At 42.1% G+C, this 18,680-nt stretch overlaps 1 protein-coding gene across 13 annotated transcripts in view; it reads left to right on the forward strand.

Moving 5' to 3' along the window:
• NRG1 (neuregulin 1) overlaps nt 1-18,680 on the forward strand; it is a 473,787-nt gene that overhangs the window by 348,369 nt on the left and 106,738 nt on the right. For 9 of the 13 annotated variants that reach the window (XM_071801980.1, XM_071801982.1, XM_071801978.1 and 6 more), the window contains one exon: nt 1,720-1,770. The exons of the other annotated variants lie outside the window; for them this stretch is intronic. In XM_071801980.1, the coding sequence (XP_071658081.1) occupies nt 1,720-1,770 (51 nt within the window). The remainder of the gene's footprint in view (nt 1-1,719; nt 1,771-18,680) is intronic. 13 annotated transcript variants of the gene reach the window in all.

The raw sequence follows: 18,680 nt of genomic DNA on the forward strand, positions 1-18,680 counted from the left end.
TACAGCCCCTGTACTTTGCTCACTTCTTTCCCATGAACTAAATTTCTTGTTCTTGAGTGGTCTCTTTCCCTGCTTATGTCCCTTCCAGTGCCTGCTGTTACAGTCCTGTTCTCTTTACTGCTGTTGCACCACTGGAGAGGAGGAGGCTGGGATCTTCAAAAGGCTGGCTGCATTCCTGATGAATGCCTGCCCTGGCATATATTATGCCAAGTGGCACATCATGGTGTTGTCCTGAAGGAGAGCAGAAAGCAATACATTCAGTGGCTGCTTGTTTAGATCTTTTCATGGAGCTCTGAGTAGGCCTTTGCTAGGTGGCTGGAGCAGAGATGTGCTCAGTTCCAAACCCACCAGGTACTGTTATTCTCGCTGTTCACACCCAGCCCTGGATCCAGACAATGTTAGCTTTCTCTTTGAATACTGAAATCTCCTTCTGATTAATAGTGTTTAGGGTTTGGGGCACTGCTGGTGTTTTCCAGTCCTTGCAAATGCCAATAAGTCATTAGTGTGTTCGCACTTTAGTTAGACATAGGCTATTGTGAGATGCTAGTGTTTAAATCACTGGGGGCTAAGTCCCTTGAAGTATCACTACAGTTGCTTTTTGGTGGTAGGAGGACTTACAGAGCAGTGTTACATTTTAAGTACGGTTTTACTCTGCCTAAAAATTGATGGTATTAGGCAACAGATTAATCTTTTCTGCCTGACGTGATATGCTGTTAAATATTTTACTACAGAGCATGCAATATGTCTGACCTGCTCCCTAGTATTCACAGGCTGGTTGTTGGCCACCCTGACTTCCTTCCTCCCTTTATGTAGTGACATATCACATTGCAGCCTTAGGAGAAGTGCAAACTCTTCCTTCTGCCTGATGGTACTCCTCAAGCACACTGTTGAATTCTTTACTCATGCATGACACCGTATGTTTTTCTGGACTCTAAGACAGTGAAAGCCCATACAGCCACCCAAATACATGGCTCTGGTTTGCTGTGTGGTTGAGGTTCCTGCAGCTCAGGAGGTTCAGTCCTTGCTTGAGGCTAGCTTGCTTCTTCCATTAGCTTTTTTTGAGTGCTTCCCTGTGTGATTTGTGTTGAGGTCTGTTTCCTTCTGCTGTCCTACAAGATTATTTGCCATCTTGAGAACACTGCTGCTTTTCCCTTTCTTTGTAGCCACTTTAGGGCTGGTGCTATGTCCCTGTTTCGTTTGGAACATGTCCTTCTCTCCCTTCCAACTACAGCTCTCTGCAGAGGTGGTGGCACTCATGGACCCTGCTCTTTTTCAAGTCACTGAGATCCTTTAGCAACAGTTGTGATAGACCTGGCGCCCTGACTGTCCATTTGGAATAATGTGAAAAGAAGCTGTTATTTCCTGGGTCAACATGTGGAGCTTCAAGAAGCACTACTTTGTGCTTTCCTCTGATGCTGTAACAAACAGCTGAAAACTTTGCTCTCTTTGCCAGTTTTCTCCTGGCTTTTGCTCTCGGGACTATGGAGCATTTTTGCTGCAATTGATTATTCACAGTGTGTGTAGAACATGCTGTATTGACTTTGAAGTTCTTTGCTTTCTCGAGCTATCCCATTTTTTTATCTTCTTGGATTTCTGATTACCAGGGGAAAAAAAAATAAAATCAAGCTCCACTGGGGGAATACGTTCAGGCTTCTCCAGTATAACAATATAGCTATGGCTGTGTTCTTACAACTTTGTTGTTACTTCTGTGTGTTGCAGAACCCATGTTTAGGATACAAGCTTCAACAGAAGGAACAAACACTTCCTCCTGTAAGTATATACAAGTTGTTCCAATTATTGCTGGCAAGACCTTCAGGTAAATTTCTCATTCCCTAGCTCAGAAAGAAATATGCTTCTGGAATTGGGAGTGACTGGGTAGGATTCTTGTACTTCAGATGCAGTTGTTATTTGTTATATTTTATGACTCTAACTCTCAGAGCAGTGTCCTTTGTGTATTGAGGGCTAAACACCTTCCTTCAGAATGGCCAAAGCATATATTTTGTCAGGGCAAATGTGGAGGAAACTGCTCCAGGGTTCCCAACCTGGAATTTCCTTCCCTGTCCTCCACAGGCAACGTATGGCTTCAAACACTGTCTCCTCCCCCTCTGCCTCCATAGCCCCTATCCCTAGGGTAGCTGGAACATCCTCAGGTTCAACCATCCCCAACTGCAGTGCATTTCCATTCATCCCCATGCCAGCTGGTGCATGTTAGAGCTCCTTGTGTTCTTTCTCTTCTGCCCTTGGGAAGAGGATGCAGAAGGCGAGGACCAGAAATGGTTCCTCTTCCTGGGGAAGAGAGGTTGTCTCTGCTCATCTTGGGAGCACACTGGGAGCTGTGGGGGTGCCAGTGAGGAAGGTAAGTCTTCCTTTGTAGTGATGCTTCCCAGGGAAGCATTCTTTACAGCCTTAATCCTGTGCACACTCACACTCTCACCCTCAAGAACCATCAGGTAGAGCCTTCCAACTTTATACTGGACCCAGATCCACCATCTGACCAGCCTGGTTTTGAGCTGTCTGGGAGGACACTTCACAGGTCAAAGTCAGCAGAGTTGGGAGAGGTAGGATACTGACCTTCTTCTAAAGCAGTAAGCATTTCTGGCTGCCAGGGATGGGATGGCAGGTGAGATAGACCAGTAGTCCAACCCACTTTAACAGTTCCAGTGTGGCTATAAAATGTGGTCCGTGCTCTATAGCACACATCTATACATAGATGCCTAAGGGCATCACATCTAATAGCTACTGAAGCAGTACAAGGGGGAATGGTCAAAGTTAAATCTCTGGACACAATATTCTGAATATTTTTTATAATTTATATGAAATGCAAAAGATGTATTTTTGTAGATTTTCTTCTCAGCTATTAGACTGATTAGTGTTTTAAGGGTGTGTTGACGGAATTGTAGAAACATGACGTGTTATTTTAAAAGACCAAAAAGATTTCTGCCGGCAAGGTGAGAAGAGTTAATGGTTTTGGCCTTTTTTTTTTTTCACTGGTGCACAGCAGCAGGGTAGGCAGAAATAATTCCTAGAGCAATTTAAAACAGTCATTTCTTTCTGTTCCATTCTCAGTTGTATTGATGTAAATTGGGAGTAGTACTATTCAAGTCACTAAAATAAGTAACAGAGAAGAGAGAACAGTATTGGATATTGCTGTCTATGCTGGATAGGAAAAGTATTACAAATCAGGAGGGAGCCAATGTTCATTGCTAACAGATGTGAATGTCTACTCACACTACAGAGCAATGAGGGAATTGAGTCCACGTAGTTATTCTAAAGTTGCTTAGGGCTTTTCTTTTCTGAATTTCAGTGGGACATGTCCACTTCACATTTGTCACTGTCAATCTTGTAACAGCTACAGGAGATAAAATAAACTGTGTCCTTTCACTTCTCAGACAATAGCAGATGTTTCAGAGAGCATGCCAACACTGTCACTGTAGGCCTGGCGCTGGGAAAGACCTGAGAACAGCAGAGTGATTCAGTAGGCTCTCTCCCTCAGGCTTTCACAAGTGAACAGACATGTGTCGTACTTTGTTTTTTTGGAGTTCCAGTGACAGACAGATATTCAGAGAGCTAAAAGTTTAAAAAAATATCATCTCCGTAAGACACTCCACAACAGACATCCCAAAACTCAAGGTGCATGTGTAGCTACACTCCTCAAGATCCAGCCCATTTTGAGAGTGTGGGCTTCCATTCTTCAGTAAAGAAGAAGGGAAAGACTGTGATGCGTTCCCATTTTCACATAAAGGGCTGGTGATCAGGTTGTGGGTTCTGTAATCCAAGGGATGAGACATAAATTCATGCTTTTGTGTCCTGTTTCATAGAGTGAGACTTTGTGGTAGTGATTGCTAATGACACCCAAGCAGGTAGAAATGCTTCCCACCTTGTCTTCCATCCCAACCCTAGAATTGTTCCATATGTTTTTATTTTATACTGTGTAATATTGAAACCTACGTTACAACATTCATTTTACTTGACAATGGAGCTCTCTGTGCTACAGTTTTTCCCACTGCATGAGCAAAGTGACAGCAATTGGAGCTTTGTGTGCTCTCACTACTGAGAAATCCAGAGGCCATTCTTAAGTATGTCAGAACAATTTGGGGATGGAAGACATTTTTCCTACCATTGTTTTCAAGACAGCAGTGTTCTGAAACAAGCACCTTAAGACTGTTACTTTCTTCTGCTCAGGAGTTGAAGTGGAAGAGTAAATCTGAGACTTCACCCTAGTGCCTTGGTTTTATGGGTTCAATCAACTATGTATTCCAAGAACAGAGAATAAAAATGTGGTAGTCTTTTTACTCTTCTGGGACTTGTTAAAGTAATCTTGGCTTCTCACTCTGATAGACAAAAATAGTGTACATATGGCAGTGTTCCCTTTCTTTAGAAAGGTTGCCCAAAAGCTTGCATCCTTGTTTGTAAGATGCAACATATCTGGAAAGAAATTCAAAAGCAGTCAGGTTTCCTAGATTAAAATAATCAGTACTGCATACAGCCTCCTGGTGGAGGTATTCTGCAAGAACATTTGTATGGTGCAAGAGGGCAGAAGGGAAGTGGTGGGATACAGGCTGTTTACAATGACCACATCTCCTTTGACCACATTGCCTGATAACTATCAACAGCCCAGTACAGGTGTACAGACCAGGAGTGATGCACCACCTTAGCTTACTGATTCTATGGACAGCAACAGTTTGGAAACCCATGCTCTGAAGGCTAAACTGGATCAAAAGTTGATATTTGTAGTAGCAGCAAATGAATAAGTTGGACAGAGCCAGAGCCTGTGGGAGTGTATTTCAAACTCTTCATCACAGACAGAATCATTTGCTTAGTTCAATCTTGCATCATTACCTTTATGCCCTTGATTCTTCTGGCCAATAAGGACAGCTCCCTAAACTGTCTATGGAGGCACTTCCTCCAACAAAGAGACAGGGCATACTGTCTGCTCTGTATGTTCCAGACCTGATTGTGTCACATGTGGATTCTCAGTTCACATTTGTCTGAATGTGCTAGATGGTGAGCCAGCAACCATGACACTGGATGTGCTGGGAGCAAGTTCTCTGCTACATGCATCCTCCTGTTCACTATCTAGCGGGTTGATATGATGTCCAGCTGGAGGCAGGAGTATGGATGAACAGCAGGTATGAGGCTGATCCCACCTTGCTTCTGGCTTCTTTTTCAGAAGACTATGGAGCAAGTTTGTTTAGCTTTTGGCTGAAGGGAAAGATCCAGTGCGGGTCGTCTGTCCCATAGATGACTTTTAATCTCATTTTCTCACAGACTTTCATGATGGCCTCTAAAACCTGCACAGGAATTTTAAAAAGAAAGATTAGTTGGAGAAGAAATGTATCAGTTTGGACTGCTCATCTCTTCTCTCTGGAATTATTAACTTGCAAGCTCCAAGCCTGGCACAGCAAAGCACCTTTTTAACACTTTGTCTTCTCATGGTGCAGTAACAGATTACCACCTGCATACTAAATGGAGAGCACATACAGCACATAGAAAGGAGGCATACAAAGGCTTTTTGCCTGTCACATTTTCTGAAGTACAATACTGAGCTGCTTGGATAAAAAAGCTCCATGCTGAGCAGTAAAACTTTCTATGACATGGTCATTAGTTTATAGAGTATTTTTAGCGGGAACATTTTTGCATATATGTGGAAAGCAGCCTGGCCATTAGGTCATCATTTATGTTCTAAAATCTTAACAAGCAAGTTAAGTTTCTGCTGCTTTCTGCTTCCCTTTATCTCCTGAAGTGAAACCAGTCTTCCTCTCCTGTATTTATTTGTGTAGTACCTGACGGGAGTCCAGTTTCAAACCCCATAAATTTTGTCTAAGAATCACACAAACCTGAATCAGTGCTTCTGGAAGACAGGAGGCTTGGGCCCCCAATGATATAGGTTTTATGTGGCTGTTTCTTCCACCTTCAGGATACTTATCCAAACCTCTAAAGATCTGCTGATTTTGTTGCTATTTCAAACAATTGTTTGAAGGATCATCTTGATTTGTAACAAGTCCTTAGACCACTCAGGTTGCCCTGCTTTCTGATGTTTGGAGTTTTGGTTAGATTTCTTATTTTATCTTGTTAGTAGTCCTCATGCACAGGTACTCACTAGAGTGTGTTTGTCTTCGATGCATGACCAAAATTTGTGGAACCAAAAAAAGATAGATGAGAAGTGAAACTCTGAGGTCTTTCCTACTTTCTGAGGTCCATGTGAATTGCAGTTCTTTTCAGATACAATGTGACTTGGAGACCAGATATCTTACAGTATGGCAGATTGTAATACATATGGAGTTTCTGCATTAATTCAGTTTATTTTGTTTGGCTTCATTTTATTCTGAGTTTGGCAGATGTTAATTTCTACAACCAAGAGAAAAAGATGATGGTAGTATGGTGGACAGTGCTGCAGCCCAATGTAAAGGTCAGAAAAAAATCAGAGGACACTGCCTAACTGTTGAACACGTGTTTGACTTCTTTCATCCCAAAAAGGTCCTGTCATTTTGACATAAAACCTAAATACATTGTTAGCAGCTCAGTGACTGCTAAAATGTGACTTCCTTTGGGTGAAAGAGCAGAATTGTTTTAGGAGAGTCTCATAGCAGGGCAGAGTCACTTGGGACAGGATGGGAAGAGAAGAATACTGTAATCAATTAGGAAAGCTGAAGGAATTCAGATGGTGAAGACAATTACTCAGGTTGCAGTTATGCTAGTACACCACGAATCGGAACTCCTTGAAATAAGTTAGTCTGACATCTTCAACTGTCAGCATTTAGCTCATACATTCCACAGATGGAAAGGCTACTTCCCCAGGAAAGCTGTGTACCTGGTACGTTGGTTGGGACAGTGAGCCAGAGGAAAACATGATACCACCTCATGCATTTTTCTATTTTATTTCAGTGTTTTTATTCTTCTGAATAATCATCTCTGGAGAATACACTTTGCTTTGGTCTGAAGATAAAGCCAGTGAGCAAGGGCAAGAGCAGATAACTAGTTCTTGTCTAATGTAAAATGAGTTTAAGTCTCCTGGTTAGTGAAATCCTACTGAAAGAGCAGGGATGAAGATGGGTCAATCTTCTGTTAAAACCCATCACAATGTGCAGTATTTTCCAGTTTCTTTCTCCACAGTATACAGTAATTACAGTAGGTAATGTAGTTGTAATTTCAGTACCCTTATTATTTGACCTGGTGTGACAAATGCTGTTTCCTGTGCTTAAATTTCACAGACAGGGCAAAATCATGTGAATAGATAACATTTTCCAGAGACATAGCTTTCAACTTTTTGCATGGTTCCCAGTCTAAGGCTCATGTGACATTAATTGTCTGCTTACGAACCACTTAATCTTGCAGTGTTTTCTGTAGTTGCACTCTTGGTTGCCCCATCTTGCTCTGCAGGTGGGCTTGGGCTGGCACTGAGGGCCTGAGCTGGGTTAGTCAGCACCACTGGGAAGTTTGTACGTGTCACACTTGTAAGATAATACCACTAGTACAAAGTCAAGTCTTTTCTGTGCTGGGAATTCTTGTTTGTTTCTTCCTTCAAGGAAGTGAGAGAGGTAAATGACAATGATGGGTATAAGCAGTATTAAAATTGGAAGAAACTGACATAACATGATGGATGATCATAAAGGGTAAACCTAGGGTGCTAAGTGGAGTGAAGCTGAGGAGTAAGCTGGAGCGCTAGAGCACTGTTTGTCCATTTCATCATTATCATGCTTTCTTTTGCTATTCTGGCTCACATCAACTACTGCTTTTCAGAACACCTGAGCTCAATATGAAGGATTAAGTACACTGAGACCTTTCTCAGGAGATAGTATGGGTACCACCCTACCAGGTTTGATCCATTCACTCTAAGCAGTCCTCCCACATCATCCAAACAGACATTGCAACTCCCAAACACTCTCGGGTGCCTTCATACCACACCAGAAGTAATTAGTCATAAATCCATATTCATACCATAAAAACACCACCTGGGTGGGCCAAGACAGTCTTCCCACAATTTAGACACTAGGAACTGGAAAAAGCAATCATGTAAATTATTTTTAAAGAAGCGCAGAGCCATGGTGAAGTGGTGTGTGATGTAGATGTAGCCCAACCACGCTTGCCCTCAGACTGAGAGTATGATCTGTTCTCTTTGCTCCTGAGCAGAGCAGGTGCATCTGGGTGGTCAGGCTGCCTAACCCACCCCAGCCTTCCTGACCACAGTGTACTTGTGGGACATAGAGTAGCTGATGTTACATCACAGGCTTTCCGAGTTCAGCAACCATGGCTACTACCCTTAAACAGAGAGATGAGACAGCACCTGTTACACTCCAGTCTCAAGCCAACAGAAGAGACAACTTTTTCCAGCATGGAGCATTTGACTTTTTTTGTTTGTTAATTTGTTTCTGTTTTGTTTATTCAGCACAGAAAAGCTCATAGAATCACAGAATGGTTGGGGTTGGATAGGACCTCTGGAGATCATCTAGTCCAACCCACCTGCTAAAGCAGGTTCACCTAGAGTAGATCACACAGAAATGCGTGTTTTGAATGTCTCCAGAGTAGGAGACTCCACAACCTCTCTGGACAGCCTGTTCCAGTGCTCTGGCACCTTCAAAGCAAAAAAGTTTCTCGTCATGTTTAGATGGAAACTCCTGTGCTTCAGTCTGTGACCATTGCCCCTCATCCTATCATTGAGCATCACTGGAAAGAGTCTGGTCCCATCCTCTTGATATCCACCCTTCAGATATTTCTAAGCATTTATAAGACACCCTCTCAGCCTTCTCTTCTCCAGGTTGAACTGACCCAGCTCTCTCAACCTTTCCTCCAGAGCACTAATCATCTTCATAGCCCACCTCTGGAGTCCCTCCAGTAGTTCTTTGTCCTTCTTAAACTGGGGAGCCCAGAACTGGATGCAGTACTTCAGATGCGGCCTCCTCAGGGCAGAGTAGAGGGGAAGGAAAACCTCCCTCAACATGCTGGTCACACTTTTCCTAATGCAGCCCAGGATACCATTGATCCTCGTGGCTGCAAGGGCACATTGCTGACTCATGGTCAAGCTGTTGTCGCCCAGAACTCTCAGGTCCTTCTCTGCAAAGCTGCTTTCCAGCAGGTCAACCCCTAAACCATACTGGTGCCTGGAGTTACACCTCCCCAGGTGCAGGACCCTACACTTGCCTTCATTGAATTGCATCTGATCCTTCTCAGCCCAGTCCCTCCAGCCTGTGCAGGTCTTGCTGAATGGCAGCACAGCCTTCTGGTGCATCAACCTTTCCTCTCAGTTTGGTATCATCAGTAAACTTGCTGAGGGTGCACTCAGTCTCCTCATCCAGGTCACTGATGCAGTACTCCAGATGTGGTTCAACAGATTCAACAGGACTGGATCTAACACTGAACCCTGAGGAACCCCACTAACTACAGGCCTCCAATCAGACTCTGCACCATTGATCACAATCCTCTGAGCTCTACCGTCCAGCCAGTTCATGATCCATCTCACTGTGCATTCATCCAACTCACGCTTCCTGAGCTTGCCTATGAGGATGTTGTGAGAGACAGTGTCAAAAGCCTTGCTAAGTCAACATAGACAATGTCCACTGCTCTTTCCTCATCTACCCAGTCAGTCATATAATCATAGAAGGCTATCAGGTTGGTCAAACCTGATTTCCCCTTGTTGAACCCATGCTGACTACCCCTGATAAGTTTCTTTTCCTCCACATGTTTGGAGATGATGTCCAGAATAAGTTGTTCCAAAAGCTCCTTGCTCCAGAGCTATAAATGTTCAGCACTGATGTTGAATCAGAAAGGGTTTAACTGGACACAGCTCTGCAGCCTGAAGCTTTTACAAACACCATGTGCCACTGAGCTTATGTTAAATTTTGGCATTTATACATGTGGTGGTAATAGCTCTTCAAAAGTTAATATAGTCATTTTTCTGAGGTTTGTGAAGTAGAATCTGAACTTTGTTACTGATATTTTTCTGGTAATATTCACAATTATCCAATACATGATTCTTAATAACACACTCAAGTGTCTGACAGGTATTTAGATGAGCTTTCCAAAATGTCAGGAGGTTTCCTGATGAGGATTACTGCCATGGTTGATTTTTAAAATAAAGAGACAAGCTATGCTCCAGGGAAGAAATATGAGGCATTTTTTCAATAACATTTATTTTGCAGGCAGGTATCTAGCTGTGAAAGCCACAGCTACCTACATTGTAGAAATCAACCCATTAGATCTACTACTGTAAATTGCGAAACAAATTGTCAGTGAGAGAAAGCTTTTTCTAGTCTTTTCAAATTAGAAGTAAGCTAACTACATGTGATGTTTTTATTTGTTTGGAATATCTGTGGTTTTATATATAGTAACAGAGGAAGTTCTTTCAGTTGTAGCTAAAACTCTGTTCATGCTTTTAAGCAGTGGTTTCCAATGCCATGGGGCATTAGCCCAACAGTTTAGTTATTGTTCTGAAAGAACAGTAGGTTTAAATGTCTGGTACTTTTGCCTAATTAAATGCCACCCCCCTAACACCACTGCTTTTTTCCATTCCAAGAAAGTGAAAAAAATAACACTGATTGTTTGAATTCTGTAATATTTTATGTTATTTAAAGCAATGCAAACATGGAGTAATTCCACTGAATCCACAGGACACACAGTGAAGTAGGAGTCTAATCTTGAACTATACTTTTTACACTGTTACTATGACTTTTATTATTTCCCTGGAATAGCTCTTTCCTTCCCTTTCCCACTGGGGAAATCTTTGGCTTAAAACAACCTACAGGCTATGCATAGATCTTGAATATTTTAATAATCTACACAAAATCCATTACCTGCCACAATGATAACTAATACTTGACAGACAGTAGGATAACAGTTGTCTCAGAGTCTGCAAGAGAGCAGAAGAATCTTAAACACTAATTTTGCAGGAAGGATGAACAGCAATGCAGCACATTCAAATGTGTGCTTGTCATGGTGCAGAACTGGTGTTTCAATTCTCTGGTGTAATGAGCTCTGGATTGGATACTGTCCCTGGTTACTAGGCAAGCTACATCTGCAGAGTGGATGTTTGTAACTCCTTCATGTCATTTTGGAGGAAAGGAGGAGACTAAGATAGGTCCAGAGAAGGAATGCTGTGAATAAAGATTCCATGTGTCTTTTGGTAGACTAGTAGTTGAGCCAATGTAGCTGTGATCCCTAAGAGCAGCAGATCAATCCCAAGCTCTGTGAGGCATAACACAAGCCTGAAATCTTCTCCACATTTGTTCAGCCAGCACATTTGGGCTATGCATTGGTGAAATACCTTCTTGAGGAAAGGGAAGATGAAATTAGGTGTGGCTTAGGGACTGTTCATCTTAGCCTGTCCCAGTTGCATGTTTCTGACAGATGCAGAGGATTCTTGGTGTCTTCCCTGCAGTGTCTGTATCCTGTGCCAAGTGTATAAGTGACCTCTCATGTTGGCAGCAACGCTATGAGTGAATTACACTTTAGAGGACAGGAGCTTAATGCCAGCACCTTACTAACTCTTCCAGCCAAATGATCACCTGGAGAGCTAATGTATTGTTGCACTTACCGCTTGACTTATGCGTAGAAAATATGCATTAAAACTCCACATAATTGGATGTGGATTGCATTTGCAATTATATATTCACTGAATGCATGAATCAGAGACCTAAAATTCACCCCAGCAAGAGCACACAGTTATAGGCAAGCTGAGCAAATGGAGCTTTTCAACTTAAACATGCAAATGAATTTTATATACACAATGGGCCCTATTAGCAGATGGCTAGTAAAGAAGGCTGGTTACAGGGGACGGATGCTTTCCTTTCGATAATGATGTTTCATCCTGAGGAATAGCTTCTATTATCTGTAAATATCTTGTAAAAATATGAAATTGGCATTCACAACAACCCAAAAGTGGCGTGTATGAAGTACTGGATAGAGAATTTTCTCTGGATGGAAAAAAAAAATCAAAAAGAGTGAGGCAAGTATACTGACTATTATAAATTTGCAGAACAAGATGTGAAGAGGGTAACTCTCATAGAAACATATTAAATATAGTTGGTGAACTGGCACAATATTGCTGAAAATTTCGAAACTTCCATAAGAAAAAAGAAAAAGTCTTTAAAAAGCTGTTTAAGAATAAACAGCATCAGCTAACTCTTTAGAATGGGAGGCAAGCAGAGAAATGGTTATAACTTGTTTAGGCTTGCTGCTCTCAAGTTCATCTGCTGTATTCTAGTATTAAAGGGGTGGCAGAGCACAGGGAAGGTTAATCTAAGCAGAAAGGAGAGGAGTGCATGTGTGTATGAGATGACATTTCTGCTGAGCCTTTGTCTGAACCAGATCTCACCACTAATTTCTTAAACACTGCCATATTCTTGACATCTCCCCTTTTGTTGTTGCAGGAAATTGTCAGCATGACAAAGTACATTACAGTATTTATAAAAAACACTGGCTAAGAGTCCAATGAGTCTTTAAGGAGCTCTACATACATTTCTGATCTCTGTGGGCTGTTTTTTCCACAGCCCTAGTCAGGACTGGGTCTTGGCCTTCAGTAGCTCTACAGAAAATAGTAATTCCAATTAATTTGCAGCACAATCTCTGCGCACAATATCACCTGTCAAAACTGAAATATCACTGGCTCTTGAACAAGAGTCCCAGCTGTCAGCCAGTCAAACTGACCATGTGTGAAGCAATCATGCTGCTGTACCTCCTCTACCTGGCAAGGGAAGAAAGGGAAACTGACCCAGAAATCAGCATTTGCTGCAGGGCAGAATCTCTGCCACCACCGATTCCCACAGATGACTGGGAAGCAAAGCAGCCAGAGACATACAACAGCAGGCAGTGTGGCCAACCCCATCACCCCTGAGCCCTGTGTCCTGTCTCAGGCAGCAGGAGCAGTAGATCCTTCAGGGACTGGTGGGAGAAAGACACAAAAGAAGATGCCTCTGCATTTGCTCCTAAGCCATGACCATGAGAGTTAACTGAACCTTTCTGACTCTTGTTTTGTCTCTCATTGTATCTGTGGAGGGTCTTGTCTCTTCTGTAATCTTGTTTGGTTGTTGCTTGCAGCTCTATTCCACTCTCCCATAGCAACCACCACCATGTAATGCCTTGAATCAGGTTCCACACTGTGAGGCCACCAACACCCTATGACATCAGCGCCAGGGCAGACAAGGATGACATATTATTAAACTCTAAGCCACTAAGTGGAATGTAATCTTCTCTTGGTCTGCTGTCTCTCCTCATCCCTTACCTAACAGCTAGAAAAAATTGCAGAAGCAAGCTACATAATCCCATATTGTGGCTGGAGTCACATGCCATTTCAGACACCTAGTGTCACACATGATTGATGTGGGAATATAGAACACCAGAATATGTCAGTGCTCTACTGGTTACTTGTCTCTGACTGTGGGCAAGACCAAAAAGGGAGTTGAAGATGCAAGAACAATCTTCATGGAAAACTGTGGACTTGTTTTATTGCCTAGAAAATTTCATTCTTGCCCTCTTGTGATTAACACACTAAAGCATGAGGCTTATTAGCCGTTGCATAAGCAGCATATTTTTGTTAATGCAGCAAAGGAATGCATGTTTACATTTTCCATGCAACTAGCAAATATTTTCTCAAAATTTCCTTAAGAACTTGATCTGAAGAGGGTCTAAGCAAATAAGTGTTTCTCAGTGACAGATAAGATTTTTTTTTTTCCTGTTCCCTTGTGAAAAAAAGAAATGTGTCTCCTCCCCATATAGGAAAGTCTAACCACAGAGGGCTATAAAACACCTGTGAGGCTGGAGAGGCATAAATTGTTCTGCTCCTCACAAATCACAGAGGTCCCTCTCTTAGCTCAAGAGATCAAGGGGAGCATCCTCACAGACAGAAAGCGCTGCCTTCACCACACTGGTGATAGAAGATGATATACTGAGAGATCTCGTGGGTTTCATTTTGCAACCCATGTGAAGTGCTGCTAAGGATGTATTTGTTAGTTTTTTTCAAGACTTCTAACATTAAGACTGGCCACAGTCTGACCTTATTATGGCTTATTTGTCCCAGAATATATACAGTTAGTAGGTGTCACCCACAATTATTATAATATGTGGGTGAGCATACAAGGAAAACAACGTCTTCATCAGGGAGACACCACAAGGCTTCTGTCACCGATATATGCATTTGCTCTGTTGTTTCACCCACTGTGATTAGAAATTCATCAAATATGTCTGGAGAATTTGCATGCTTAGCCTGCTTTGGAAAGAAGGAATTGTCTAGCTGTGAAAGGAGATTATGCAGCAATTTCCTCCTCAGCACAGCAAGGCAATGAATCTGACTCTTCATTATAGAGGAAGGATGAGTAAGAACAGTTGCATTTCCTGTGCAGCAAGAGCAACATGAGCCATACTTCAGGTTCCTGTGGGAATTTCCATGATCATGTTGATTTCAGACATGAGGCATAATGTTACTATGAGAAAATGTAGATGTTTAAATAGGAATGTGTGTGACAAAAAGGAATTGATTCATTAAATGATGTGTTTGATCTCAGCTAGAAAGACAGTTGTAGGAAAGAAGACAGGCTCCAAGTTAGTTGCTTGAGTTTTATAACTCATGCATTAATTACTGATAGTAGCAACGTATTTCTGAGATTGCCATAGGCTTTAATAGATATTCTCACATTCTCTCACCACTTAGGAAAATATTTCCCTCCACCTGTGAACATATTTTGGTATGTTTTCATTATGTGAGAGGCTGCGAAGATGTATTGCAGTTACTGGTATTTGCTAAAGAAATGAAGGAGGGAGGTGCCACAAAGCATCTGCATCTCTCTCCTGTGTTTTCACACTGCTGCTCAGGGTCAACAAAACTTAGTGCTGCTGGTCAGGCATTGGATATTCCCCTTCTGCTTCCTAGTCTCTTACAGATATGCAATCCTGCTTACTTTTTTCTATATCTTTTATTTGAGGGAGGTTGTACATCTGCAAATGCACAAATGTATCACAGGGATGACAGTCACAAGGACATACTATTGGATGCTAAAGAAAGACAGCCAGTCAAGCAATTGGATGTTTGAAAGACACTGATTAAAGGAAAGATTTCCCGAGCAACCTTGAGCACATCCCTTAGGACTAGCATGAACGTATGTTGCAGGCTAGGAATCCCAGATCAACACTTGGCTCCTGAGGGAACATTCATGAAGCCTGAACTGCATGTGCAAGCACCTCAGTGGATGCTCAAAGATGCCTCAAAACTAAAAATATTCCCTAGAAGGATTAGTCTGAAGAATTACCAAAGGTTGTTCCACACTCATGTGCCGAGTTGGGAGCTGGGCAGACAGCCAGTGTGTTGGAGATGACTAAGATGGAGCAGGGGAAGTTGTCTCCAGTTCTGCCCATCTCCTAGATCCTCAAAACTTCCTCAGATGCATAAGGAGGGCCTGCCCCCTCCATTCCCCCCCCCCCGACCCCCAAAAAACAAACAAACAAAAACACGCACCTACCCACCCACACACACACAAAAAGCCAAAACCAAAACCAAAAACAACAAACAACCACCCAAACAAACACAAAAAAAAAAAACCACAAAAAATTGAGGGGGAAAGCATTAAACCACCATTGAATAAATGCACCTACTATTTGTCTGTGAAGAGATAATATTCACTATGTCTTTTGTCTGTCCACAAAGTCTTCAAAAATAGCTCCAGTGACATTCATTTCTGTAGTGTAGGAAATGCTTTGTCATTTTCTGCAAAGCTGAAGCTGGAGACGTACTAGAGCAAGAAGAACTTGAAAGTTCTCCCTAAAACAGCCTGCAGTGCCAGTGTTGAAAATGTGCTCTCAGGAGTGAAGGAGAAGTCCCAAGGGGAAGAAAAGGGCAGCCATGTCAGGTTATTTTAAAATAAACCCAAACCCCTGTATTAATGTTTTGAGTGGTGTCTACCACAGTAAAAAGATTTGAAGAGTAGTCCTGGTTCATCCAGCACCTCTAGGATAAGGAGAGCCTTGAGTCATGAGCAGATGTAGGTTTGAGAAGGGAACTGAGGTGCCTAAGACCACATGGTTGGCTGTGCCTATGTACTGTTAGGCCCATTTTAGGTGCCTAGGCACATTTTTTTTAACTGGCACTTTTTTCTTTTTTAGTACAGTAATAATCAGGTTATCCTGGGCTGGAAGGGGGCATTGATTTAATTTGAAGTGGTGGGTTCCTTCTCTGAAAGGTTTTTTTCATTTCTTTAGCAGTTGAAAGCCTTTCTTTCTTAATAGGATTAGCCTGAATAATTACCAAAGGATTTCTCTGTGTCATCTGAATACAGTTCCCCACAGCAGTATTAAAAAGCCTGTGTGCAGTAGAGTCAATGGCCGTGGTTAGTTGAAAAGGTTATAGTTAACTGTTGCCACTCAAACCAGAGAAAACCATCTTCTAAGGCAGGACCGCAGTGGTTTTTATCCTAATTCCTATCATGCCCAGCTGTTGAGAAGAAGATACAGTAGCTCCTTGTCAGCAAGAATCATAGAATCATTTTGGTTAGAAAAGACTTTTAAGATCATTGAGTCCAACCATTAACCTAGCTACTACAGAGGGCTCATGGTCAGAAGGGTGAAGTGAGGGGCTACAACCTGAATGGTAGGTGTTGTGACAGCCTTCTTGCAGCTCTTGTTCAGTAATGTACAGGTGATCTGGGACAAAAAAAGCTTTGACACTGTGTATGCCAAATTTCATAATAGCCTTTTGGTTCTGGTTGTAGACCATGGTCCTTCCCTCTGGCCTATTTGGTAGGACATCTATTTGGATTTCTTTGATGGATCCCTGAAATCTGTGAGACATGTTGAGAGTGTGTGGGAGAAGCTTATGACTCTTCAGCTTTATGACAGCGCCTTGCTGCTTTTTAGGATTTTTACCTTTCAGGCACTGTATTGAGGGAACCGTTGAAGAGGCGAAAAAACGAAATATGACCTGGGTTGAGACTGCAGAGAGGCATCTTGCTGGGCAAGCAGGTCTGAATTAGTTTCTGTGACTTTAATCCGTGTATCTGTGTATCTAATCTGTCACTTTATTATTTGTTCTGCTGTTCTAAGTCTTCATTTCAAGGGCTGTGGCTATGTATCTATATTTGTATGCAGCATAATATGTTGTCCAGGATAACTGGAAAATGAAATCTGAAAGGCATTTCTTCAGCACGTGTGTGCAGATACCAGCTTGACAGATACATGTCTGTAATGATAAATCATTGTTAGGTGTGCCAGGAAATGAGCACTTCTTTCCTGACTTGTCTGATATTCCTTGAAATCCCAGGACATGTGTGGGGATTTTTTCCAGCTCACTGTGAACACTGTGTTGTTTCGATGGGAAAAGGGATTCGTTAAGACCTTTATTTGGGGTGCTTTGTCTCAGGCTGCTATCTGTACCTGTTTCCTCTCTGTCCATCCTCTGGAGACTTCTGGCTTGCGTAATTGCATTTGAACATAATCACATTCGTGCATCAAAGAAAATACACAACCTTATTGTTGCAAGTTAATTGTTCCTGGAATAATTCGTACAGGTTGTCCACAGATGCCTGTCACTGTAGTAGATTCAGACCCATCATTCTTCCCAACTTCTGTGCTCTTCCAAATATCTGGTATTATTTAGCCACTTTAGTTGACCCTCTTGGAAACTCTCTCGTTACCTAATGCACCAGTGAGCTGATTGTTGCCAGTAGCTACAACTTTACACTGGTGAGCAGTAAACGTGGACTTTGTGTCTGCTGTGGCCACATTAATAATGTATTATGATTCCTGTAATTACATATATGCACAGAGTTGTTTGGCATTTTTTTATAAGAGGAAGAAGGGAGTTGGAGGGTGGAAGGTGGTGGAAACAGCTACAGCTAATTATTAATGCTCAGTAGACCCCAGCTGCATAGGTTTTTAATTAGCCCATGTCTAACCCTAATAGTCACTGTTGGGATAATACTAGCATTTCTTAAGTGGGCTAATTTAGAAGGGGAAGTATATTGTCTGCTCACACCTGCACTGTGTAGTGTTACTAGCACATACTCAACAACATAGGCCAAAATTTAATCCTTTTTTGTTTTTCAGTTCACTTAGTTAAATTTTAGTAATTTTGTGTCCTTCAAGACAGCATCAAAGAGTGATTTCTGTGCAGCCGAGCGGGGCTGCTTTCATGATGAAACCATGAACTGATGTGTAATGAAAGAAAGGAATGTAATATACAGAATTTCACAGGTTTTTCAGGTGTTATTAACAAGGCCTCCAGGAAATAATTTCAAATTGATCACTGAGGCAGGAGCAACTTCTTTGCTTTTCCGGGCAAAAGGAATGCAAAATGCAGGACACACTGCCTTTTCATTCCTTAGCTGAGCTTCAGGCTTCTGGAATAAGTCGAAAGAACATTATGCCATGAATATGTTTGGCAACCTGGTGCACCACAGACACCTCAGGCTTTGCCCTGTGGTGTTCGTGCCTTTAGAGACAGATCTATTTTGGACACATTCTTGTTTTCTTCTCTAGCATCTGCAAAGTTGTTAAAACATAGCTCCTTTATTGAAAACTCTGAACCAAAGACACAGTGTTTAGTGTGAAATTAGAAACACAGAGAGGATTTGTTGCCTTTTGGCAGCTTTTAAGTTAAGCAACTGTTAAGCAGTATGCAGGGATTTTTTGAGCAAGAGCAAGGCATCCCTCAAGTAAAAGCAGGTAATTCGATCTTCACTATTGCTGTGGCTGAGCCGGCTGAA

The sequence above is a fragment of the Patagioenas fasciata genome, chromosome Z (genome assembly GCF_037038585.1).
Source record: "Patagioenas fasciata isolate bPatFas1 chromosome Z, bPatFas1.hap1, whole genome shotgun sequence".
NCBI classification, from domain to species: Eukaryota; Metazoa; Chordata; class Aves; order Columbiformes; family Columbidae; genus Patagioenas; species Patagioenas fasciata.